The sequence below is a fragment of the Misgurnus anguillicaudatus genome, chromosome 4 (assembly GCF_027580225.2).
Source record: "Misgurnus anguillicaudatus chromosome 4, ASM2758022v2, whole genome shotgun sequence".
In the NCBI taxonomy this organism is placed as follows: Eukaryota; Metazoa; Chordata; class Actinopteri; order Cypriniformes; family Cobitidae; genus Misgurnus; species Misgurnus anguillicaudatus.
Window position 1 is genome coordinate 4,567,112 of NC_073340.2, and position 26,335 is coordinate 4,593,446.

The window sequence follows — 26,335 nt, forward strand, 5'->3', positions numbered from 1 at the left end:
TTCAAAAACTTGACCTTTATGACTGGTTTTGTGGTCCTGGGTCACAATTATAAAAGTGCCTAAGCATCACTTATTCAATACTTACCTGAACGTGAACATCCTGAAAGATGGAGCGCAAAATGGACACAGCTGATCCAGGGGGCAGAACTGAGCATTTTGTCTGTCGACAACATTGCCATTAAAAATAATTTCAAAGTTAGAAATAATTTCAAGCTGCAAGGCTGTTTGATGACACACACAACAGTTCCTATTGACAGAATGCCAGAGCTGACAGACTGAAGGCCATTTTATATAATTACTGACATCTTGAGGTATTGTGACTTACCAAAGCCTTGAGCCCCTGAAGAACATGTGGTGTGATAACATAGTGATCCTTTAGTCTGTTTTCATAGAAAGCTATCAGGACCTCCACTGCAAACAATATATATGAGATATTTTACAAGCCAAACACAGGACATAAAGACATTTCTCCTTCAATGATAGATTTTGTAAATGCAGCAGTGTGGCAAAAATTTTATCATGTGATGGAAACCATGAAAGCTGTCTGTTTTATCATGGAACACAAAAGGAAAATGTTGTCTATACAATGACAGTTCTCATTCAGTGTCAAGCTCACAAGGACATAAAACTATATGTCCTTGATAAGTCAAGCAAAAGAGCGTTATCATCTTAAGCCATACACTGCTGTATTATCTTCATAAGACTTGAAATTAAAGGGAAAGTTCACCCAAAAATGACCCCATGATTTACTTACTCTTAAGCCATCCTCAATGTATATGATTATCTTTTTCAGATGAACACAATCTGAGTTACATTAAAAAATGTCCTGGCTGTTTTGAAGCAAAAAAATACATCTTCATTCTTTACAAATGTAATGTATACGGCTTCAGGAGGTTAATAAAAACCTTCTGAGGGCAATCCTTGCTTTTTGCAAAAACAAAATATTTAAAATATGGATGCATGTATACATTTAAATAATGTTTACATGTGTATATACATTTGTATATTTATATTATATATAAATATAAATACTTTCTATATATTTTTTCTTAAAATTATACATGCATGTGTGCATATTTATATATACATAATTATTATACACAGTTATACAACAAAAACTTTTCGCGATTAATCGTTATGCATCCCTAATTTAAAACTTTACAAACTAAAATAACTACCTTCTGGTAACGACCAACGCGCGAAAGTAAAAATGCTAATAAGCAGATATTAACATACAAAACATATTTTCGTTAATAAAGTTTTAAATATGGATATTTCTACAACAACACTGCGCGGATTACCCTCAGAAGACCTTTATTTATCATCCTGGAGCAATTTGGATTTATTTTGTGAAGGATGGATGCACTTTTTTGGACTTGAAGGTCGTGGACCCCATAACTTCACATTTAATTAACTGAAAGATCTAAAACATTTTCTAAAATATCCGAAAATGTGTTTGTCTGAAAAACGATGGACACTCAGACAGCTTGGGGGTGAGTAAATCATGGGTTTAATAGCATTTTTGGCCGAACTATCCCTTTAAGCCGTCTCAACTAAAAGCGTGCACTGACCTATTTTTAAATATATCAGTGCCACCGTGTTGTTACAAGATGCACAGCAGCAATGTGTTTTTGTATGGTTTGCTTGTAAAAACAACTTAATTGTCCTAATATAATTAAGGCCTAGTCCTGGCTTAATCTAAACCACCCCAATTAAAGTTCTAAGCACATTGGGCTTGCCAAATATATAATGGTCTTCTGCTGATTACAATTTTATTATTTTAAATAAAATGTATCAGGTTTTCATTGCCATTTTGACATTGGCCACTTAGTAAGGCAATATGGGCATGTTAAAATAATGGGGTCAGTTTCCCAGACAGGGATTAGCTTAAACCAGGACTAGGCCTAAGTTTAATTAGAAAATATAACTCAATTTTACAAACATGCCTTACTAAAAACATTACTTCTGTGCATTTTGAGCCAAAACAAAGAGTACTGATGTATTTTAAAGGGGACATATCATGAAAATATGACATTTTCTATGTTTAAGTGCTATATTTGGGTCCCCAGTGCTTTATCAACCTAGAAAATGTGAAAAAGATCAACCCAGTAACTTAGTTTTGGTAAACCATTCTCTACAAGCATGTAAAAAAAATAGGTAATTGAAATTTGTCTCCCCTGTGATGTCAGAAGGGGATAATACCGCCCCTTAATCTGCACTATCCAAACACGCCACTGCCATTTAGTTCAGAAAACAAGTCATTTGCATTTTAAAGGACACACCCAAAACAGCACATTTTTGCTCATACCTACAAAGTAGCAATTTTAACACGTTATAATAAATTATCTATTGGGTATTTTGAGCTAGAACTTCACATATGTACTAAGGGTACACCAAAGACTTATTTTCCTTTTCTAAAAAGTCTTGTGAAATGTCCTCTTTAAGATATGTCAGTGAAAGTTGTTTTCAGTTTGGGCAGCTGTTAAATTTTTTTTAGTCTAGGACTAGTCTAATCCCTGTCCGGTAAACCGCCCCATGAAGTTATAAAAGTCATGATATACTTCTTTAAGAAGATCGGTCACCCCTAGGCCTTAATTATATTAGGACATTTCTTACATATGAACCTTACAAAAAACAGTATTGGTGTGCATCTTGAGACAAAACAATCCCACTGATTTATGTTAATAGTAGGGTTGGGCGATATATATCGGAGGATTCTCATGCGCGTTTCATCAGTAAAGCCGGTTCCTTGAAATCGGCATCAGCTGCTTTCAGATGGAGCCGCATTTAGTACACAGACATTGTACACTGACAAGCTGGGCCATATCGCATTAATTATCGCAGGCGATATGTCCTCGATAATTAATGCAAAATTGCCCCGATTGTCAGCAAACTACGGCTCTGTTTAGTAAATGCGTCTCCATCCGAAAGCAGCTCAAACACACATGTTAGTCTGGGACTAGGATAAGTCCTGTCGAGGAAACCAGCCCATAGTGGTATAGTGATGAATGAGGACGCAGAGAAAGCAAAACAAAACGGCAGTCAGTAAACATTGGGATTTAAAAGAAAATGTTGAAGGTTTCAATATTAGACAAGTTGATTTTTTTGCCTGCGCTTCAGCATTCGTCACTACACCTCATAAGCTCCGTCCTATGCAGGAAACGCACTCTTTCTTGAATACGCACTGGTCATTACCGGGAATTATTGTAGTTTGTAAAGTTTTAAATAAAGTAAATCATGGGGTAATTTTCATTTTTGGGTAAACTATCCCGTTAAACACATTAACGACTCATGTTCTATGATTTTGGTAATTTCATTGTATATTTTTAGAGCTTGTCAGACTCGATCAGTAAGAAATGGCATACTATGGAATAAACAATGTAGGAATTTGGAGCAAAATGAGGATGTGCAAATACTGACTGGACACTACTTTGAATTGACAACTTCCTCATAACAACGCCAGTAAAACAAAGATAATGACACTTAAACAAAACTATTCAAAGCAACTGAACACTCAGCATGCATTGACTATTAAATATTCTATTAAACACACAACAGGGCTCAACATAAAGGACTGCCCGGTGGCCCGGGGCAAGCGTGAGAGACGTTCGGATTTGGGTCAGTAAAAAGTATTGTCACTTGCCCAATCGGACCAGTGCTTCACCCTCAGTCACTAAAATATATTTTCATCAATGTTTATTATTTAACATCTTGGAAGCAGACATTTATTTGGGTAAAACATGACGAAAGAAACTATGCAATATTTTGCACAATTTTCTGTCAGTTTACAGGTAAAACAGAAAAGTTGGGAGCCTTTTATCATTGGAACATATCTGTTGAATATGCATACAATTATATTTGACTTTTGAATTATTATTTTTAAATATGTGACATTTTTTTATTGGGGCCAGTAAAATTTTTGTCAGGGCAAGTGAAAATCTGAACCACTGGCCCAAACGGGCTAGTATAAAAAATATTTGCCTTGAGCCCTGCACAATATAACAGGAATGACTGACTTACCCTCCCTTTCAGAAAGACTGCTGTAGCATTCCTGAAGAACCTGGGAAAGGAGTTGAACTCCTCGGCCACGAGTCTGAGGTTGGGAGCTAGTCAGGCTCAATCTATTGGAAGTCAAAGAAGAATAACTTTTCAGGTTGGCTGCTGTCAAAAGACTGTGCGCTAAATCCAAAAACATACATGCACATTCTTCTTGAATCATTAATAATATTAGAGATACTGCTAATGTTGGTATTGCATCTATTAGTAATCTTACAATAGAACAGCAGTCACAATAAAGGAAAGTTATACCAAAAACTCATAAGATCAAAGATGTCATAAAAAGAAAACCAAACTTTACCCCAATGCCTCAACCAACTGGAGTACTGTAAACTGTCCAGTCTTGACACCTTAAGAGAAATGTAAAAATATTACATTTTTAAATACCACCAGGTACACACGAAAGAATATGGATTATAAAAGAGGGAAAATAATGTTTGGTGTCCACTGTCTGGTTCACATTAACAGTACACTGCTAGCAGCCTAGCATTGAAGATAATGACAAGCTGTTTTAGATTCATAATCAATCGTAGACATTTGAAATTATGCCAATGGTTTAACCTTTCGGTTTAGTACCTGACAGCAGACATAGTTTGTGTAACATGGTACAGGATGTGGTTGTTAGCTAACAAGCATTCATGTCACGCTAGACTATAGACAGACACAGCATCACACACATGCGGCGGTCACACTGGCCATTCAAAGAGCATTTTTTAGGACTCAGTGCCCAATGTGGCAAGTAAAAGCAGAGATGAGAGTGATAAATGCATAAACTACCTGCAGCGGTTTCTGTTGCCTTGCTATCAACCTGTCCTGACACGAATTCTTCCACCAAACCCAGCAGCACACTACTATCCGCAGCCATCCTGTACAGCAGTCAGTGGTTCAAACTCAACCGCGCATGCGCACAACAGCAGGCGCTACTCCGAACCGGACGTCTGTGTGAATAAACAAAAGATTTTGTTTTAAAGAAAATAGTTTAAGTAGACGTCAATGAATATGTATGTTTTATAAGGCTGGTTTACATGGCGAGGATAATTTTTGAAAGGTGGTGATGACAAACTCTGGTCTGTATCATTGGGAAAACGTGACGTCGTACATAATAAATTATTAAATACATTTCCGATAAATAGTATTTTTCTTGATGTAGGCAGGGATGAATAATGAAGTATTGTTGCTGAATTAAAAAAAAACCCTTAGATGTAAAATTAAAAACACCCAGACAGCACCTTTCGTCACCCCTAATTCTTGGGGGAGGTGCTCTAGCGGGGCCACGTGACCAGCATGCGCATGCCCGGTGCGTCCTGTAACATGAACTAGTTGGAAATATCAGAGGGGAAGAGGTAGATTACCGTAATAAAGAACTAAGGTAGGTTTGTGATGTTCAAGTAATACTGCGGTGTACCATATCGTAAGTAATAGATCGTGTATCTTAAACTTTTTTCTCATTATTGTTATTTTTTTCAGACTGAACTTGTGGATTCGGGATAAAGCTCGCGCTCTGGCTAGCGGCTCTAAGTTAGCTCGTTGGATAAAACCCGAAATAACTCGCGCAAGTCCCGTGCCAGAGAAAGGAAAGAGCATCGCGAACTGTGCGCGCGACCCTTGATCAGAATTTTTGTTTAAACTTGCTTTTGTTTAATTATTTCAAACTTGAAAGTTATCGATGTATATATAATCAGCATATGTGTATTTAGAAAAATATTTTTTTTTCATCTAGTAATACACTGGGAGTATATAACTTTATGTACTGTAAAGGGAAATATTGGAAGTTCTTTAAAGTTGTTTTGAGAAGAAAGTAAACCTGTAACCCGCTCGATGCCATCTCAAGGTGAGGTGGTTAATGAAGAGGTAGTGTCACTAACCAGCTAACATTGCATCTACTGCGTGTTTGAGACTAAAGACGTCAACAGCAAACACATGTTGACGTATGTTCCCCCGTCAATATTTATCAAGTCATTTTAGTTGTCGTCTTACAATGTGGTCCATGTTTGATTGACAATCATGGGAGGATGCGTGGGGAGAGAACAAGCGGAGTCACGCGGAAACGGCGCGAGGGCGCACAGGAAACGTGGAGGTGAGACATAAACACACACAACGCACTTTTTTGGCCTTAAACTTTTATGCATGCATGTTTTGCATGTTTGTTTTGTCCTTACGTCTTTTGTAGTCTTAGAATATGCAAAATTCAGATGCATCATTGACTCGTTTGGATTTTCAATGAACTGCTGTGGTACTGCGTGGATGGTACATGAATATGTTAATCGTTCAGTACAATGGCATGGCATTGTATTGTATTGTAATGTATATCCGTGTGATGCTATCGTTGTACCATTGCACAGTACTTTTTTGTTAGGGATGCTTGTTTTATTTTTGTGGCTTAATATGCAAATGTAAGGTGTGTTGACTTGAACCTATCTCGTGAGCAACACGCACATAACACTTGGCATTTGTTAAAGTTCCACTGGCAGATACTGTCTTTTATGGTGTTTTCCTTGCTTTAAAATCCTTGCTTTATAGTACACCCATAAATAAAAATTCACATCATCCCAGAATATGACTTCCCTTTCTTCTGTTGAACACAAAGTTGCCCCTTTCTAAAAAAAATAGTTAAAGGGGACATATTATGACTATAATTTTTTTTTAAGTAAAATAAATATTTGGTGTCCCCAGAGTGCGTTTGTGAAGTTTTAGCCCCAAATACCCCACAGATAATTTATTATAGCATATTAAAATTGACACTTTGTAGGCCCGAGCAAAAGTGTGCTGTTTAGGGGTGTGTCATTTAAAATGCAAATGAGCGGATGACATTTTTTCACGTTTTTTAGGTTTATAGAAGCACTGGGGACCCAATTATAGCACTTAAACATGGAAAAGTCTGATTTTCATGACCCCTATGACCCCTTTAATGGTTGGTCTTTTAAAGTAACCCAAATAAAAAAGATGATAGGTGCATGAAAGAAGAAAAAAATTATGAGTATTGTTTTTGTCCCTCAATATTGCAAGATAATCTAAAACTATTAATTGTTTTCTTAGACCTGTAGACGGTTTCAGCAGTAACAACATAAACACGCATCTTTCGTGGTCATCACGTAACTTCCAGTAAACTCTGCGAAAAATAAATAACAACAAAGTCCTTCTAAAGTAGTTTATTTATAGCATGCAAAATAAACAACACGTCGATTACATAGGAAAGCAAAACATTTGTTATTTTCGACGAGGTATTTGTTTAAGAGTTCAGTTTCAGCAACTAGTCAGACCATTAAACAAACAGAAATCGGAAGTAAAGTTCGGACCAGGCGCTTATCGCGTCACCACACGTGCGCCCGATGAAATGGTCTATAATAACCTATATGTTTTAAAAGACCGTGGGGAGGCACTGATCTGCCTTTTTATCGACTCAGATACTGGAATACTGGGATTCTGCATTAGCAGATACAAAGAACCAATCTGATACTAAAATAAAAAACAGTGCTTAATTACCTAACAAACCACGGTTCTTTAGTTTTTACCCCCGGCCAATTTTTGCCCACAATACAAACCCAAGGGCCATTGACCATGTTTGCTCTGCTATTGTTATTTGCAGCTGCTGTTTTCTGTTGAAAGAATCACAGTATAAATATTATTACACGGAAATGTGTCCGGGCATTGTTTGATTTTGGTTAATTCGCATTATCAAGGATTTTCTGGAATCTGTACGTGTGTTCGTACACATCTCATAAAGATCCTGAAAAGAAGTAAAGTGATGTTCCTTATCCGTGATTTCTCTTTCAAAAAACCACACGTGCATTTCTTTTTTGATTCGATTGTAAACCAGAGCACGTTCTATTAAGCTGGCAAAAAATTCAGGAGCTCCCTGATCTCTGCTTCAATCCAATTTGCAGACATTTTTTGTTGTGAATATTGATCTGCATTTAAAACTCCTGTGCTGAAGTCGCTTTGGATAAAAGCGTCTCCATAAATGTAATCATCATCAGTCAGTTATTATCTGGTACAAAGAATGTCTCAAGAGATAATTTCACAAGAGCAATATATTTGACTCTTACTTTGGCTCTTAAAAACACTATGACTTTTGGGTGTTATCAGCCTCCTTCATGTCTATAACTACCGTTTACTGTTGTATAAAACTGTAAAAAATGTTTACGTCGGAGTCCAGCAGTCATGCAGACGGCAGGGGTCTCTGGGCATGTCCGTGCATGTTCATCCCACATGACAGGATTGTCTGTTGTTATGCATTTGGCATACCAAGCTTCAGTGAAAACATCAGTAGAAAGAAATACGTTTTGAAGCAGACCTTTAAATGATGTTGTCCAGTGACATCACCAGCAACAGTGACATGCTTTTGTTTATCAGTGAAAGTACAGATGTGTGCTATCTAATATGATAGTATTGATGATAGTACAGCATATACTGCAGCGGTATCTTTTTTTGTGGCATGGTGTGTGTGCTTTAAACAGGAGATAAGATATCTGTTTACAGCAATGCACTAGATCACGTGGCCATCGCCAGCTATTAACAGGAAGACTTCTCTTGGCTGTCTTTGGACCAGATCAGAGTTTGAGACTCTTATTGAAACTCAGACTGTCTGACGCTGTGTATTAAGCACCAAATCCCATTTAAATGTAATACGGAATGGCAGTCTTTGAGGCACCTCAACACATACACCTGGTGCACGATGCATTTTAGTCTATTGGATGACAAGTGATGTTTAATTCATGTCTTTTGTCAACTTTTGACCGCTTCTGTCCTGTTTACTTTGAGGGGATGGTCTGTGGGCAAATTTTTTCAATTACGAATGGCAGAAATGATTAACACGTTAACACGCACTTATATTATGTTAGATTACCACTGCTTGTGTTGTTAGTAAACATGCTGCACAAAGTTTTGTACATGCAAGGGCTTTCTTAGATATTTGAAAGCAATTATCTCGCAAAATGAAACACAAATTAAAGAAATTGAGAACAGTCGGTTTAGTTTTACCAATGCTAGCCCAAAGACCTGCTAGTTTAAGGACTGATGTGAAAGCATTGTGCTTGGTACATCACACATTAGATCCAGAGGCGGAGAGTAGGTGGCCTTTTATGGCTTCTCGAACACATTTAACCAAGAACCAATCCAGTCAATTGAGTTTTTGATCACCTCTGAATGTGGTCGAAAGTGGATGAGCTCAAAACATTTTACAACCTGTTTACACCTGGATTTAGCTTTGATCCGATCAACCAAAATGCATCCTAGTACCAGGTGTGAACAGGGCCTTTGATACTTGTACAGAGGAGGAAGAGGGAACATCTCATGTTCCTTAAGATGGTGATGAAACACATGGAGGGGTAGGAGAATATGTCCTTGCTTGTACTGGTGGTATAGTTGAAACCAGAGGAATGCAACATTCGGCACTCAGGTTCATCTCTTTAATACAGTGGCAGAGCTGCAAGTATTTGCATATTTTTTGATTTAGAGATCATGTTATATGATGCACTTTGACTGTAACATTTTGCAATAAACATCCCCATCATTGTCTCTCTTGGCATAAGTCATAATCGTAACATGCAAGGGCTTTGATTACGTTTAAAACTATACCCTGCTGACTCTGTTTATCGCTTTGTACTCGCATATACAGTTTTCAACCGTAACGCCTGTTTCACACATACTCCGTATGCAGTGCGTTTGCGGTGCGTGTTGCAGTACGTATGCGGTGCGATCCGTCAAGCATCTGTTGTGCTTTCACACATACTCCGTTTGCAGTGCGTTGCTAACCGCTGCCTCTGCGTATCAAATAATCATGTGATTGACACTTTCTGTTGAAAAGCGCCTCATCAATAAACGATATAATAGCCTGCTGTGTTTTTTTCTTCACAAAACAATATACTTTAGATATTATTTGATAGACTAGGATGTTTAAAATCTCTAGTGTAATGGTCAGGAAACATGAAAGGATCAAAGGTCTATTTATCTCCACATATATCATAAATATAAATTAGCATTATAACTTTTGAAGAGAAAATATAGGTGACATGCATGGTTACATTATAGGCTACATTTCCTATACTATTTATATATTTGCATAGACGAGAGTATTTATATAATGGCAATGAAGCTCATATGGCAAGAAATATTCTCAAATAATTAAAATAACAGCATAATGACATGAATAAACAGACAAGGAAGCAAGATTGACATGCAAATTGTATTATTATTACCGGAAAAACAGCAATATTACTGAAACAAACTCTGAGGTAAAACACGCTGTTATAACTGCAACATGTCTAAATAAGCTCAATAACAATTGAAAAAAATCATTATCTTCCAAAACGTTGTATGACAAACATTATATTTAAAGCAAATGTATTCTTACAATCATTCCAGATCAACACATTATTCCATATTACTGAGCACGTTCGTCTCTTTCTTGACTCGCTCTGTTATAATAGCGCTGATTGACAGGTGCGCTTCCCGTCTATCAAACAGATCATTTTGTATAGTTCTCTTTAGAAAAATTAACCATAATTTTAACGGTTGACAAAACGGTTTTTGTCAGATTGATTATGATTTGTATTACCTTAGTTTAACTAAAAATTCCATGGTTATGGATATTGTTATAAGACAATATAAATTTGGTTACTGTTGTTTTACAAATAAAAACTAAAAGGCTATGTTAGTATAATTAAACAATGGTAAAATTAATAGCATACTTTATGTATATGCAATGTATATAAACACGGTAGAATATTTAACAAGATGTTATTAATATCATTTTTTAACTCGTGGTAAGTGCTTTGCCTTAATTGCTTCATACTGAGATTAAACAAATAAAATTACAGAAAAAAACTACTGAAAAACTTTATTTACATCCATTTAGAGTGAAATTACTGCATTTTTGTGTAAATCCGTGTTCATTCTGACCACAAAACATGCGTTATCACTTTAAATCAGCGCGTGCAGCTTGCACTGCTGCACCGCACCGCATCTGCAACGGACAGGACGGACCGCATACGTATGCTGTGTGAAAGCTCTAACCTGTTAACATGGCTACGTAAAAAAATTACGCACCGCAGGCGCACTGCATGCGGAGTGTGTGTGAAACAGGCGTAACAGTTTCTGTGCTCTTTGGTTGTTTATTAACACGTTTATTTAGGGCCCTAAAAAATGCAAACTTTTTGTGAGATGGGTTTCGAAGAGCAAGTTTTTGATAACAATGCCTTGTTGTTTCTGTAAACATTGTCTCACGAATATGTGTTAATTCCTTCTATAGACGGTTTCAGCAGTAAGAACATAAACAAGCGGCTGTCGTGGTCCGTACGTAACTTCTGGTATACTCCGCTAAGAATAAATAACAACAAAGTTATTTTAAAGTAGTTTATTTATATAATAAGCAAAAAACAACAACACATAGATTACCTAGTAAACCAAAGCATTTGTTATTTTCGACGAGGCATTTGTTCAAGAGATCAGTTAAGCAACTAGTCAGACCATTAAAAAAACGAAACCGGAAGTAAAGTTCGGATCCAGACGTGTATCGCGTTAGCGCCCGTGCGTCCGATGAAACCGTCTGTAGGCATGTGCGAAACAACAATAGTCAGGTCAGCCGATACTAGATAAAATAATACCACTAATGTTGTCTGTGATATATTATCAGCAATTATATTATTATGTTTATTATTGTTTTATTAAAGAATCAAATAAATAAGCACAACAAATATTCATTCTACAAAGAGCAATTTAATATGCCTTTAAAAAGGCTTGTCTGTTAAAAGTAATGAAAATAAAATACTGCCGTTTTCAACGTATGAATTAAATATACACTGATTCTTAATAAAGTTAAACAGTTCTTTAGTTATGAGCAGAGAGTCTTTTTTTCTCTTTTATATTATTGACGAATGAATTAGGTAACGGTACATTCACACGGGGCAAAAGCGTTAACGCTTGATGGAAGGCTTGTCTGAAGCGTTGTCAACAGCCAATCACAGTGGCCGCCACCTATGCTCCGGTCTTCATAAACGTAATTGGCTGGCTCTGCTAGGTTATTTGCATAAGGCGATATTATTGGCTGGCGCACGCGTTGCCGCTTGAAAAGTTGAGAAATGTTCAACTTCTGCCGCGAGCAACGGCATTGACGCGGCGCCAACGGATCCACAATTCAGTTTGGCAACGCATGACGTCACCCTTTAAAAGTGAATGGGAAGTGTTAACGCTTACGCCTTGTGTGAATTCACCATTACTGTAGCTTTAACCGTGGGTTCACACCAGCTGCGTTTGAGGCGTCAAAATTGCGTCTACCACGCTTAGTTTGCCACTTGAACAGTTTGAGTTCATTTGCGTGTGAAATCCGTGTGTAAAATTCTAGTCATCGCTCGCTTTCTTTAATCACGTCACTACTACAGCAAGCTCCTGATTGGTTAACGCGGCACGTTTTTTTTCGCCAAAGTAAAAATTTTTCAACTTGTGTGTTTGCCGCTGCAACGCTAAATTCGCGCCATTCGCGTGAACGAGGCGGAATCGCGTCTACCGTGCCGCACTAAATGCCTCATTCATGTCACGAGACCTCCAGACGCGTGTCAATGTTAAAATGCATGCAATTAACACATTTTTGGCATCAAGATGAAATGTCTGCGATATATATACATGTTGTGTACACTTGTTGATGGAAATATGAAGATGGGCCGTGCTGCATGTTAGGACTGGAGCGTGCCCTCAATGAAAACACACACACATGGCTGTAAAGGCAGAGAGAGAAATCCAAATTTGCAGGTCCCACATGAGCAACGGGTTATAAAAATGCTCGCACAGCATAAAAATTGTCTCAAATTGAACCTGCATTCAGCAGCATTCAAAGTAAATAAAAGATTGAGTACTGATCAAGTCATTTAATGCGATGATCAAACAATAACGATCGATCAGAGCATCCCTAGTTCTTTACATTGCCATTGAGCTTTTATTTGACCAGACTGCTGGGTTGTAAACTGCAATTTGTCCAAATTTGTTTGCCTTTCCCTTTAAAAGGCTTTTTTGCATTAAGCTGCTTTGGAAGAATTCAGTGGAATGCACTTCCCAGAATATATGATTCCTGTGCAGTTTTATAGGTCGTCTATTGTTGATAATACTCAAACACTTCCTTAGTGCACCATTGTCAGGTTGAGTGAAGCGATTTGGGTGGAACAACACTGAGTACATCCCACAAAGTGTCCTGATTACTTATTACACCTAAGCTCCCCATGCTATAAATAATGTGTTTGGATGCAAGGTGACCTCTATAATACTTGGCCATGGTCAGAGAAGGATCTACATGGGATGGGGCTCACACATTCCCTGGCAAAACATTTCACCCACCCACTATCTATCTTTCAGTATGAACTTCCTTATGATTTCTCTGGATGTTTTATTTATTAGTACTTTGTTAGAGATTAGATGGTAATATGTAGAGTTTTATTATATATTAGAATACCATTAATGGTAGCAGAGCAAGATATTAAGGGTATCATTAGTAGTTCATTACTAATAAACTGTATATGGATGCTACTGCACCCCATGTCCAGCATTTACTCTCAGGTTGAGGGTGTCTTTGCAAATAATCATGAATATTTTCATGTCTTTAATATGAAAGTCTCGCGGTACAAAGGTGCGCAAGCGCGGAACAGATTGTGTAGTGTCCTAAATGTCGCAAAACAGAATTATCACTACGCATGCGCGGACAGATCGTGCAGGCATCTCAGATTGTGTACCGACATGCCTTGCAGCTAATTCCTTAAGATGGCATAAAATAACGTAATCAAACGTGCAAGTAAAAAAAAACATTAATTAATTACCCCATCCATAAACATGATTAGCAAATTCCATATGTTACATACGTGAAAAAACAACATCTCCCATCAATCAGACAGCTTCGACTTGTGTTATTGTGTAATATCGACATGTAATGGTGAAAATTTACATATTGTGACTTTAACAATACTCAGTGTTTCCCATACATAGATTTATTTGTGGTGGCCCACCACAGAATCAACACTGGCCCCCACAAATAGAATTTTCACGATTCCCATTAACATTTTTATTTCACTATTAAAAACAGCTTAATTCGGCTTAAAATATAATTTGACATATAATACAGATCAAATACAGATAGAGATCAAAGAGTAGAAGTGAAACATATTTCATGTGCCAACACTAGATCAAACGCAAACACGACATGATGACGTCACATATATGCTAATTAGCGGGTGACGTCATCACCACCACAGTCTTCTCAAAATCCTGTGGGAAACACTGATACTACTACTTACATTTAATTGCTCTGTAGAAGAATTTGTATGTGTGCATTAGAGCCCGACCGATATGCATTTTTTGGGACCGATGCCGATACAGATATTAGGGAGTAAAAAAAGACCGATAACGATATATCGGCCGATGTTCTTTATGTGCATTTTACAGTACAGTACACATATACTACAGAATATTATACTACAATAGCCTACTGTACATATAATACACTATATACATTAACAGAATATACTATATATAAATACTTTTTTGCAATGATCACACCACAAATGTGGTGATCAAACACTTAAAATGACGTGACAAAGATATGTAATATAGGCAGGTGTGTTTTACAAGTTAACAATAAACTTTATTATCCAAAATGATTCTGATATAAGTGCACAAAACAGTAAACTTGACTTATTATAAATAACTTTAAAACACAAACAAAACAAAATACATATAATTTAAATCATTGTCAGTTTTGATGAGAATAATGTTATATTGGGCTGATTTAAAAAAATGGAAACTTATAAAGTCATTGTTTATTAGCTTTACATTAAGTTATGTACTTCACAAAATAATTAGAAACGTACCATTCAGACGACAATGCTTGACTTACTGACAACATACTGATGTAGGCTCATGTTTAATGTACTGCACAACGTTTTTATAACACGAACCCACAGTGTTCTGCCGGGACTTTAAACTTTTATAAAACTAAAGTGTCTGCTCTCTGCCTCTTTTATTTAGCGAGGGTGTAAAGTTGCGCGAGCTTATTTAATCAATTGCTTTGAAATTAGCATGTTTGGTAACAGCACAAGCAGCTGTACTTGGACAGACTGCGCGTCAGTTTATACGCGTCCTTTCTCCGCCTCGCGTTATTTCTCCCGCTTGTGTTTTAAACAACTCGCAAGTGGACAAAAGAGACGGATTATAAACACCAAAACACGGATTATAAACACCAAAACTAAACGGGAATGTGTCTTGGACAGACTGCGCGTCAGTTTATACGCGTCCTTTCTCCGCCTCGCGTTATTTCTTCCGTTTGTGTTTTAAACAACTCGCAAGTGGACAAAAGAGACGGATTATAAACACCAAAACTAAACAGGAATGTGTCTCTCTCGCCCACTTATAATCCAATCGACCAAAGCACGTCTTAATACCAGGTGTAAAATGTTGTGAAGAAACCGCGTGACTGCCGCCACCTGAACTGAGAGACTGACTGACTGAAGTGAAGGGGCGGGGGATTGGCTGGTGTCACTCCAGTGAGTGACCTGGGTCGCCATTAGCAACCAATAGGGCGCGCTCTGCTGGACAAACAAGTACTTGCATCTTTCAAAAGCATTTAATGTTTTCTGTAAGGAACGTTCATATCGGCTTCATATCTGCGGCTTATACGCCGATACAGATATATCTGCGACATGCTCATATCGGCCGATAAAATCGGCAAAACGATAAATCGGTCGGGCTCTAGTGTGCATGTGTCTAGTGTTTCTTTACAATGGGTGGACCCAGTTTTAAAACATTTTATAAAATACAAATAATTTATCGTAAATTCTGAGAAAAATAAAGCTACTAACCAACAGTGCTATTTTGTATCATTTAATGTTTATTTCAAATTACAATTTTAGAATGGGTGCACCGTACACAAGGGGGTCTGCACACGATAAAGTTTAAAAACCACTGCATTACTGTCTATCTCAAAGTCAGGCACAGTAACATCATGTCATGCACAAATTTTTATCCTGTTGAAAACTTTTCCTTGACTGTCATGTTTTGTCCCATCATTTCTGTTGTACTGTTATCTACATCATTGTTTATTCAAAACAAGCGTGCTGTTTGACTCGATAAGTTATCAGAGTTATTTAGTGTTCGGCATTGTCCTCAGGGTTATTGAGAAAACTGGTTAGGTAGTGATTAGCCCATAGGGGAAGGACAGTATTTACAGATAACCATCATAAACAAACCACCTTTGATCAGTCTTGTCGTGTATGAGTACATATGTGCTTTTTAAACTTTCACTGCTAGTTTGTTTACTAACTAGCAGTTTGTTACAGAACAATTCTGTCTCTATTTGTATTTGTTTTTTTATAATACCAAGCTCTTAAATATGTATCTTGTTGATCATTTTCTTTGGTGGATTAAAAAGCTTTTGTAATAAAAACAAATCTAAAATCATTGCAAGCATTCACACATTTTGCATAATTTACAATTATTGCATGGTCAAGAACGAGACACATATTTATTATATTTTTCTTATACTTACCCGAACACATGTTATGTTCGTTCACGTGGCTCATTGTACAATATTTTTTTATTCCCAGTTTTCCATGAAACTATAATTGAAAGCAATAAAAGTCAGATCCTATTGATTGCACCATTGCTTTTACAATCTCACTTGTACTTAATCACTGTTAGTCCACTATTTGAGGAGTTAAAGTTAGAAAAAGTATTGATGGAAAATTTTAGTCGGCGCACCTTTTCCATGTTGTCATGGGTGAAATGTTGTCATCTTAAAACTTTTGTGTGTATTGACTTGAAACTAACCTCATTGTCATTGGCTGTTTCTCAATTCCAAGAACGCAAAGAACGGACTTGCGTCCTCGTGGAGATCGGTCTTGCCAGGCGACCTTGGAAGAACGAACTCGGAAGTTTTGCCGCAATGACTTCTGGGGCGTAAAGCGATTTCAGCAAGTCTGCACTCGATGCATCCTCGATATCAAGAACACATCCGGGTATTTTCATGCGTCCTCTGTCCACGGGCTGTTGCTCAATATGCGTTCTTCAGCGATCTTGCGTCCTCGTGTCCTCGCTCTACGTCATCATTAACGGTCGAAGTTCATTCCAATTCTCAAGAACGCAAGGACAGAGGATGCATGAAAATTGCGTTCTTGGAGTTGAGAAACAGCCATTGATTGAAATGGTAAAAACCTGGCCAAATGGTCAAAAGTAATTTGGTTTTCTCTTTCATCCTGACTTGAAATTGTCAGTCCCAAAGTTTTTTTTTGTTTTTTGGTGGTCTTTTGGTAACTTTCTCCTCTGCCATTATTTCATGCTCATTATTTTTCCATTAAATACTGTACTATACTACTTCACATCTCGTATTATATCGCATTAATTGCAATTCTTATATCTTCTATAAAGGTCGTAATGAACCCCTGAAAAAAGACAAGCCAAAGTGGAAGAGCGACTATCCCATGACAGAGGGGCAACTCCGCAGTAAGAGAGATGAATTCTGGGACACGGCCCCAGCGTTTGATGGACGGAAGGAAATCTGGGATGCCCTGAAAGCTGCAGCTGTGGCTTTAGAGTGTAATGATCAGGAGCTGGCTCAGGCTATAGTGGATGGAGCCAACATCACATTACCACATGGTAAGAGTCATTATACTTGCATGTCAATTTAATGGCTGATTAGTGATCAAACATCTTGATCAATTTGTGGAACATGCTCATGAATTGTTTATTACAATGAGATAATAGCATGGTGGTGTTTTGTTTTGGCATTCAAAATGGCTTACAGAAAAAATATTTTTTAATAATATTTTCATATTCATAATTGTATCATTCCTATGTAGTTCTGATTGATTATCAGCACCTGGTTTAAAATTTTCGATAGATTTTTTTTGGTTTGAAATGCCTAAAAGTATATGGGAACATTATCGTAAGAGGCTGCATTTGGAGCGGTTTACATTTTGTGTCTAAACCACACGTAAAACGTAACCGTGCCATTTCCATGGCTTGGGCGGCTGCGCCCCGATAGCATCTGCTGTTACTAAGCAACATTTGGCCGCACTCCCCATAGATCCAGTAATGTGTTTCCATTAGTGATGTCAATTTATGCCATTTTCCCATATTTAATGATTGTTTAAATTAACCATCAGTCAGTCGAATAATCGTTAACTTTAATAGTGCATAATAAGCCTTTACTGCAGTGGCATATAGCCAAAAACATAAAAGTTTGCGTAAATGGCAATCAAAACGCCAGCTTCCTTACGTGAATTAAAAGATTTTTTGTCTAAATAACATGCTAGGGGATTGAAAAATGAGTCAATGTAGATTGTGTTTGATCAATTTAAATTGGTCTCATAATGATAAATAATGACTAATAGACACCGTGCATAACTCCACCTCACATGCACACACTGGCAACAGTCGCATGAAAGTCTGTGCGTCCATGTCAGAATAAAGGTTTCATTATCATCAAGTGCTATTTTTCTAGTTGTTCACCTCGCTTTCAGAGTCTTCACTTCAAGCTTGGACGTGCAGCGCACTTTCAGCAAATATATACTTCTTATAGAGATGGCATGCTTCGATATCCTACCATTAAAAAAAAACCCCGCAATGTTCAAATTAACTAGTGTGCAGCGCCTCAGCCAGTCAGATTAGTGATATCTGTTGCGGACGTTCAGAGTTACAGTTTACATTTTACAGTTTCTTGTCAAAATGTAACATTTTAATCTGTTCATTAAAAACGACCTCTGGTGGTCTCCTTCCCTGTGCATTAGCAGCGTTGTTATGCTAAGCTTGCAGACTTTCCTGAAGAGGGTCTTTGCTTTTAGTAGGCTTACAGTATTTGCATTTTCTGTATCAGACTCTATCAGATCCACTGCGGATGCCATTTCATTGCGTTGACACCCAGCATCGTCTCGCGTGAAGTTAAAAAGCCCAGCTGTGTGTTGGCAATTGACCATTGTTGTGATCATGGCTAGTTAAAAGGGGACATTCTATGAAAATCAGACTTTTTCCATGTTTAAGTGCTATAATCGGGTCCCCGGTGCTTCTACCAACTCAGAAAACATGAAAAATAGCAACCCTGTAACTTTGTTTTGGTAAGGCTCTCTCTGCAAGCATGTGAATATATAGGTCATGCGGATTTCGCTCCCCCCATGACATAGGTAAGGGATCTTATTATAAAGATACCGCCCCTTCATCTGCGCTATCCAACCATGATGCTACCTCGAGTGCGAGTGAACGAGAGAAAGAATGACTGACAGCGTTTGTATTCCCTCAAACACAAACAGGAGCCTACAATCTTATAACTTGTAGTTTTAATAATCTTTCTACGTTGAATTAACGTTCTAAAGGATTAACGTTACCTTAGTGCAACAGAGAGAGCGAGTGAGAGCGAGTGAGCGAACGAACGAGAGAGAGAGAGAGAGAGAGAGCAACGCGACGGTTCACTTTCATCAATACAAGTATGTTGTTTAATATGTTTCTCTGAAGTTTATATGAATGAACACGAGGATTAATGCACTGCACGAGACAGAGTGAGAGAACAACGTACGCGTATTCACTATCATACACAATAAGCATAAATATGTTGTTTAATGTTTCTCTGAAGTTTCAAATCAATACGAGGAGAGACTGACAGAAATGCGAATGTGTTCAATATGTGTACACAATAAACTTAAACATGTCATTTGATCTGTTTCTCTAAAGTTTAAGCATTAAACGTGTTGTTTTATTACAGATCATTTAAATGTGCTCGTGTGGTTTGGTCAAAAAGCAAACTTCTGAGTGTTTGTGGACGTGTATTTTATTGTAACATGCTAAAAATCATAGTGCCTGTTTAAAACACTGGCAGCATGAGACCTAAAAGTCTTTATTTTTATTCTACAATGTTCCCCATCTGCTGATAAACATGTATTTAGTATGCATAAAACAGATAATTGACTTTTTAAAATTGTTCAAATATATAATGCTTAACATCGCTCACTAACTTCTTTCGTGAGAGAATCTCCCTCGATGCTCTGTCATGTCTACAGCGGGAGCGCTTGAGACTCCGCCCACCTGAGCAGCTCATTTGGATTTAAAGGGATACACACAAAAACGGTGCATTTTTGCTCAGCCCCATAAAGTGCCTATTTTAACATGCCACAATAAATTACCTATAAGGTATTTTAAGATAAAACTTCACATATGTACTCTGGGGACATCAAAGATTTATTTAATATCTTAAAAACGTCTTGTGGAATGTCCCCTTTAATTTCTGCATGATTGCTTCATTCTTGTTTTTCCTGCTGTATATGTTTTGCGCAGGCGCCGCACACGTATGCATGACCTTGTTTTTTCGACCATCGTCAAGTCGTCATCGTCGATTTAATTCTTATCAAAGATCGATTCATTGTTAACATCCCTAGTTTCCATACATTTGTCAAAATAATAGCTGCTTGACTGTTTGTTCGTTCTTTTGTTCTGTGTATTCCTGTACAACTATGAAGCTGTTCCTCCATCTTAAGTTGATGCGTAATGATCCAATGTTTACATGACACAATGGCTGTTTCTCAATTCCAAGAACGCAAAGAACGACTTGGGTCCTCGTGGAGATCGAACTTGCCAGGCGACCTTGGAAGGATGAACTCAGAAGGTCACGAGAACACAGAACGCACTTATGAGAATTGAGATGTGTGCGATCTTCCTGTTGGTCACCTGACCTCTGCCATTGTTTTGCCGCAATGACTTCTGGGACGTGAAGCGATTTCAGCGCGCAAGTCTGCACTCGATGCATCCTCGATATCAAGAACACATCCGGGTATTTTCATGCGTCCTCTGTACTTGCGTTCTTGACAATTGGAATGAACTTCGACCGTTAATGATGACGTAGAGCGAGAACACGAGGACGCAAGATCGCTAAAGAACGCATATTGAGAAACAGCCATTGTTTACATGTAAAGGATAAAGATGTTTGGTTAGTTCGTCGTCACAACAACTAACATGAACTAATTAATAGAGCAACACTTCTGCAACATTTATTATTCATGTTAGGTAATGCATTAACTAATATTAACACATTTTCTTTATTTATGAAATGTTTTTTTTATTAGCATAAAGGAGGGTGTCCCAAACGGGGGGGATTGAATCTAAATAAAACACTTACTTGAACAAAATCTCTTGATCTGAATGTCAGGTGACCATTACACAACACTGTATCAGAACACTGAGGAGACGGACGGATACGTGTTATGTACCAATAAAACAAAATTACGGGATGAAGGTCCAATTAATAATAACAGTGACTATGTAAAATACTATTGATACAAACTTAAATGCAAATGTGCTATTAAATGATTGCAATATTTACTTAAAATGTTGACTTAAAATTTAGGTCAAGGGTTCCTGGCAGAGAGGAAGAGGAAGTTAGTTTGGATCACAATGGACAACAAAACCATTGTTATATAAATACCCTGTTCCTTTCATTTTAATAATATGTATGAGTATACACAAGCAAAATATTGAATTTCCATTTTTGTAGCCCTTGCATTCTTGATTGTTTGCCCTATCATTGAAAGCCTTTTTTACATTTAATCATTTTAGGATCCCTAACAGAGTGTTACGATGAACTCGGCAACCGGTACCAGCTCCCAGTATACTGCCTGGCACCGCCTGTCAATCTGATCACGGAGAGAAGTGAGGAAGACCCTTCGGACAATCCTGAGCCCCAGACAGCACAGAAGAAAGAGTTTCAGCTAAAGGTTCGCCTCTCCACCGGCAAAGACTTACGGTTGAACGCCAGCATGGCCGACACCATTGGCCTTCTCAAAAAGCAACTGCACGCTCAGGAGGATATTGATGTCGCCCACCAGCGCTGGTTCTTCTCCGGGAAGCTCCTCACAGACAAGACACGCCTGCAGGACACCAAAATCCAGAAGGACTTTGTTATCCAGGTCATTGTGAACCAGCCATTAACACCAAACCAATAAGACGCAGCTGATGAATTTACAAAGACATAAAGGACCAATACGAAAAACACAAAGTTTTGCACAAAAACGGACATCGACTTTAAGAAGAAATGGAGAGTCTTTGTCTACCATTAAAGAGTGAAATAACGAATATTAGACTTGTTGCTCGAGTCAATCGTGCTGTTAAAAATGGGTTTCTGGAGTGAACTTTTGTAAGGATAACTCCACGATTCACAGCTAGACACTCAAGTCCTTCTCAAATCCGACATCTGGGAAAACAAATAAACAAACCTAACGGGTTGCATCTGTTGAGCAAAAGTGCCAAGGCGAATAGCTGCAGTGTCGGTTTTAGTTAAAAAGCACAGTGCTTTCAATCCCTTGACTATGCATATCCTGCAAGCTTTAGGTTTACTGTATCTACGTGGTCCTCTTAAAGTGATTTCACCTTGTAAGATTCATGTAAGTTGAGCTTCATTTTGCACACTTTAAAAAAGTATCGTAGTCGTGCCTTGAAAGGAGAGTAGGTTTTTAAATGCTGTTTTTATTTTGCTTATCAAGGCTTTTTTTAGCCTGGAGGTGGCTAAACGGGCTCACAGACACATGCTTTGTGTTTTGTAGCCGATGTCTTTGAACACAATCCAATACTTGCTATGCAATCTTTAAACAAATGGGGGAAAGATGCTGATATCATTCACTTATCAACCCGTTTATCTGATGTAGCTAATCTAAAACTTCAATGTTTTTATAAAGCATGCTATCGCAAGGTCATGATGACTTTTACACTTACAGCGATGCTGGATATCTTCTTGGAGTAACAGCATCTTTATCTCCTGAGACTATCAAACTAAAGTGTCCTACTTTTTGGTGAACCATCTGATTTCCAATCATAGATTGCTACGTTTTAAGGGATAGCTCACCCAAAAATTTGACTCGCCCTCATGTTGTTCTGAACCTGTATGAGTTTCTTTCCTCTGTTCATCACAAAAGATGATATGAAAGTCAATGGTTACCAAACTTGCTATAATTTATGCAAATATCTTCTTTTGTGTTGAACTGAGGAGATAAACTCATACAGGTTCAGAACAACATGAGAGTGAGTAAATGATGACCACATTAAAAAATTTGTACTTTGTTTTGTCTGTTCCTCTTTTGGAGGAACTGTGGGAGGAGCTATAAGTGCTGTATAAGACTGCAGTCAAAACATCAAATGACTATAGATCCTATTCTATATTTTATATTCTGTACTATTCCAATCTTTACCCTGCTTGTTTTTAAATGACTTTGACCAAGTTTCACAGACAAGGTTTAGATTAAGCCAGGATTAGGCCTTTTACAAAAGTGATTGAAATAAACGTCACTGATGTGCATCTTGAGACAAAGCAATGGGACGTATACATTTTAAGATATGTTGGCTAGTTGTTTTTTGGTTAAGATGGCTCAAACATCCATTTAGTCTGGGACTAGGCTTAGGCCTTGCCTGCGAAACCAGGCCCTAGTAAGATGTTTTTACTAGTTTCTTAAAAGTGGCTGTATAATTTGCTAAAAAGCTAATAATACATTGTTTAGCATATTTTCTAGCTAAATAAACTACTATACATGGTATAGTTTACCCTAAGCATCAGTTTTAAAATCCGTCCCAACATTTCTGTAGCATTTATTATGTTTTGCAAACCTCAAAACAATTGTTTCCAACAATCATATTGTGAGTTGGTCTCTTATATGCAGTCGATTAACACAGAAAAAAAGTTTGACAATTCAATTTTTGATAGGTGAGGTTACTGTGATCTGTTGTGTTTCAAAGGTGCATTAAAGGTGCAGTGTGTACATTCTTGTGGAATCTAGTGGTGAGTTTGTGAATTGCAACCAATGGCTTAGTCCACTGCTCACTTTTGAAACGCATAGAGAAGCTACGTTAGCCGCCACCGGACAAACATGTCATCGTCGGAGACAACTAAGTAAAAAAAGTTTGTCAGTTAAGGGCTTCTGTAGAAACATGGCGGCACAAAATGGTGACTTCCATGTAGGGAACCCTCGCTGTGTGTAGATAAAAACGTCTCATTCTAAGGTAATAAAAACATAATGGTTCATTATAAAAGGTCTTTGTACACTCTTGATCATGTGGTTTTGTATATTATTTTGCATTTCTGTCAAGAGATCCTTTTAAAAATTACACACTGCACCTTTAAGGGGAAAGTTCACCCAAAAATTCAAATTCTGTAGTTATTTCTTGACCTTCAGGTTGTTTCAAACCTGAATAGATATTTTTGTTCTGCCAAACACAAAGGAAGATATTTTGAGCAATTTTGGGGCACCATTGACTTTCATAGGTTTTTACCTAATACGATAGTCAAGCGTGCTCCTGCTTGATTGCAGATGTTGTCTTTGGTGTTCATCAGAACAAAGAAATGTATACAGGTTTGAAACAACTTCAGGGTGATTAAATGATGACAGAATTGTCCATTTTCGGATATGCTACTCCTTTAAGCTCAACTTTTTGTGTATGTGCAGTTTTTAAACAAACACAGCATATTTTTTGTGGTTATCAAAAGTAACTGTTTATATAGCATAATTTGTATGTAACCCAGCATAAGTCCCTTGTATTGTAAAGCACAAGATCTGTGAAAAACAAACATGAGCTTTGTGTGTGTGTACAAGACCCACCAATCCCCCATCACGACAAAGACACTAATAGAAGCTCATTGTTGGTATGGAAGTGTGTTAGAGCTTAAGAGGTCTGTTTAGATTTGATGTATTTATGTATCTTAATACACATACACACTGGCTGTCTTGATGAACACCTCCAAAAGAGAGCGTATTTCTTCCCTTCTTACTCGGCAGAATCTGAAACTCTCATACTGTGACTAAAGAGTTAAATAAATATGCTGTAGTTGCTGTTGGACCTCACCGGGCTTATTTTACAGTCACGTACTGGCAGCACTTTTGCCATTTACTGTAAAAACCTGTCCATGATGACTGTTTGTGGTTATAAACTTCTTGAACTACAAGAGTGTGCTCTAAAGAGCAGTTTTAAATATAATCAAACTATTTCTAAATGTTTTTCAATGGTTTGTTGTTTAAAGGTGGTGCGTGTAAATTTTAGCGCCAGTTAGTGATGAGATTGCGGATTGCAACCAACAGCTCACCCCTCTATTTCTAAACGCATATGGTTCTTGCTGTTTTAGTTTTGGTTATATGTTGTTTTACTGGAAAGCACTGTGGTCAACATGTGTGCTATTCAAATAATACATTAAATAGTGTAGGGACAAAACGCACTCTGTAAAACAATTGGTTCATTTAAGGCTACTATAGAAACATGACGGCGACTTCCATGTATAAGGAAACCCGTGATGTATGTAGAATAAAATGGCTCATTGTAAGTTAATAAAAACTATACAGTTCATTATGTAAGGTCTTTATACACCACTGATAATATAGTATGTATATTATATTGCATTTCTGTAAAGAGATTCTTTTAAAAGTTACACAATGCACCTTTAACATAAACGTGAATCCCTTTATTTGATGATATTTTAATTTTTGTATTGGAATGTCAATAGACTCGAGTCTAAAAGTAATAGAAATGGTTACAGTGATGCACACAGTGAAATGCTGGTATTTATGCAGTTTAAGTTTTTCCAGGATGTAGATTATTCAAGATCAGGTTTCATTCTAGATTCAAGTCTTCAGTGTTTAAATAGTAATTGATTTTTGTTTCTATGTATTTGTTTAAATGTTTGTCATGTATGACTGATGCCGTATGGTTTAGGGTCTTTTTTAGGTTATTTGCTTTTTTTGGAATCTTGGTGTGTCTCGTGAAATGACGTTTACATGAGGCATGTGTAAACTGAAAGACTGTGGAAGCTGCTAGAAAGCCATAGCTGTCAATCTTTCTCAGCCCACAATAGTGGGACAATATCAGGAGACTCTACTTTGGACATTTGTCTTTCAAATCTTAAGACTGTAAGAAGCCATTTAACTTTACTCAAGCCTGCTGCGTATGTGTTTCATAAAAGGCAAAAATATAACTTTTATGTTCCTTTAAAAGGAATTCATGTGAATTTCTTCTTTTAATATCTGTATATTTAGAGATTTTAAAGAAAAGCGCGTTCTCACACGTGCTTACAGCATGATTTCCGAAAGTTATGTAAGTTTACATGGTCATTTGTTTTTCAGATGTTTTAATTGTCAAATAAAAGTAACAACTGCTCAAGCAAACATATGTTTGTCAGTTAACTTCTAATCATTTCAGTGTGCTCAGTTTTCACTCTTTCCTTTGTCTTATATCTGTTACCTGTTAGTCCTAAACCGTAGCAATGCAAGCGTTGCTATAATCTTAAGTTGATAAA

At 37.4% G+C, this 26,335-nt stretch overlaps 2 protein-coding genes across 3 annotated transcripts in view; one reads left to right on the top strand and one right to left on the bottom strand.

Annotated features, from left to right (window-relative positions):
- Nucleotides 1-4,994, bottom strand: part of mms19 (MMS19 homolog, cytosolic iron-sulfur assembly component) — a 28,771-nt gene extending 23,777 nt beyond the window's left edge. The window contains exons 1-5 of the mRNA XM_055176522.2: nt 4,834-4,994; nt 4,358-4,406; nt 4,021-4,121; nt 326-411; nt 86-160 (exon numbers count right to left, since the gene is read on the bottom strand). Of these exons, the coding sequence (XP_055032497.2) occupies nt 86-160; nt 326-411; nt 4,021-4,121; nt 4,358-4,406; nt 4,834-4,921 (399 nt within the window). The 5' untranslated portion in view covers nt 4,922-4,994. The remainder of the gene's footprint in view (nt 1-85; nt 161-325; nt 412-4,020; nt 4,122-4,357; nt 4,407-4,833) is intronic.
- A 293-nt stretch (nt 4,995-5,287) lies between these two features.
- ubtd1b (ubiquitin domain containing 1b) lies at nt 5,288-26,204 on the top strand. Of its 2 annotated transcripts, XM_055176526.2 has the most exons (5): nt 5,288-5,425; nt 5,524-5,907; nt 6,013-6,133; nt 17,455-17,682; nt 21,625-26,204. In XM_055176526.2, exons 3-5 carry the CDS (start codon nt 6,061-6,063, stop codon nt 22,008-22,010), a joined length of 687 nt encoding a protein of 228 aa, XP_055032501.1. In that variant the 5' UTR covers nt 5,288-5,425; nt 5,524-5,907; nt 6,013-6,060; the 3' UTR covers nt 22,011-26,204. The 2 variants fall into 2 exon arrangements, with proteins under 2 accessions (XP_055032501.1, XP_055032500.1); XM_055176525.2 differs by having other exon boundaries at nt 5,524-6,133.
- Nucleotides 26,205-26,335: the final 131 nt, after the last annotated feature.

Bases quoted from the DNA above. Each gene is read 5' to 3' on its own strand.
- ubtd1b (XM_055176525.2), top strand. From the start codon at position 6,061: ATGGGAGGATGCGTGGGGAGAGAACAAGCGGAGTCACGCGGAAACGGC. The intron at 6,134-17,454 runs GTGAGACATAAA...TCTTCTATAAAG, and splicing joins GGCGCACAGGAAACGTGGAG to GTCGTAATGAACCCCTGAAA. The intron at 17,683-21,624 runs GTAAGAGTCATT...TAATCATTTTAG, and splicing joins CAACATCACATTACCACATG to GATCCCTAACAGAGTGTTAC.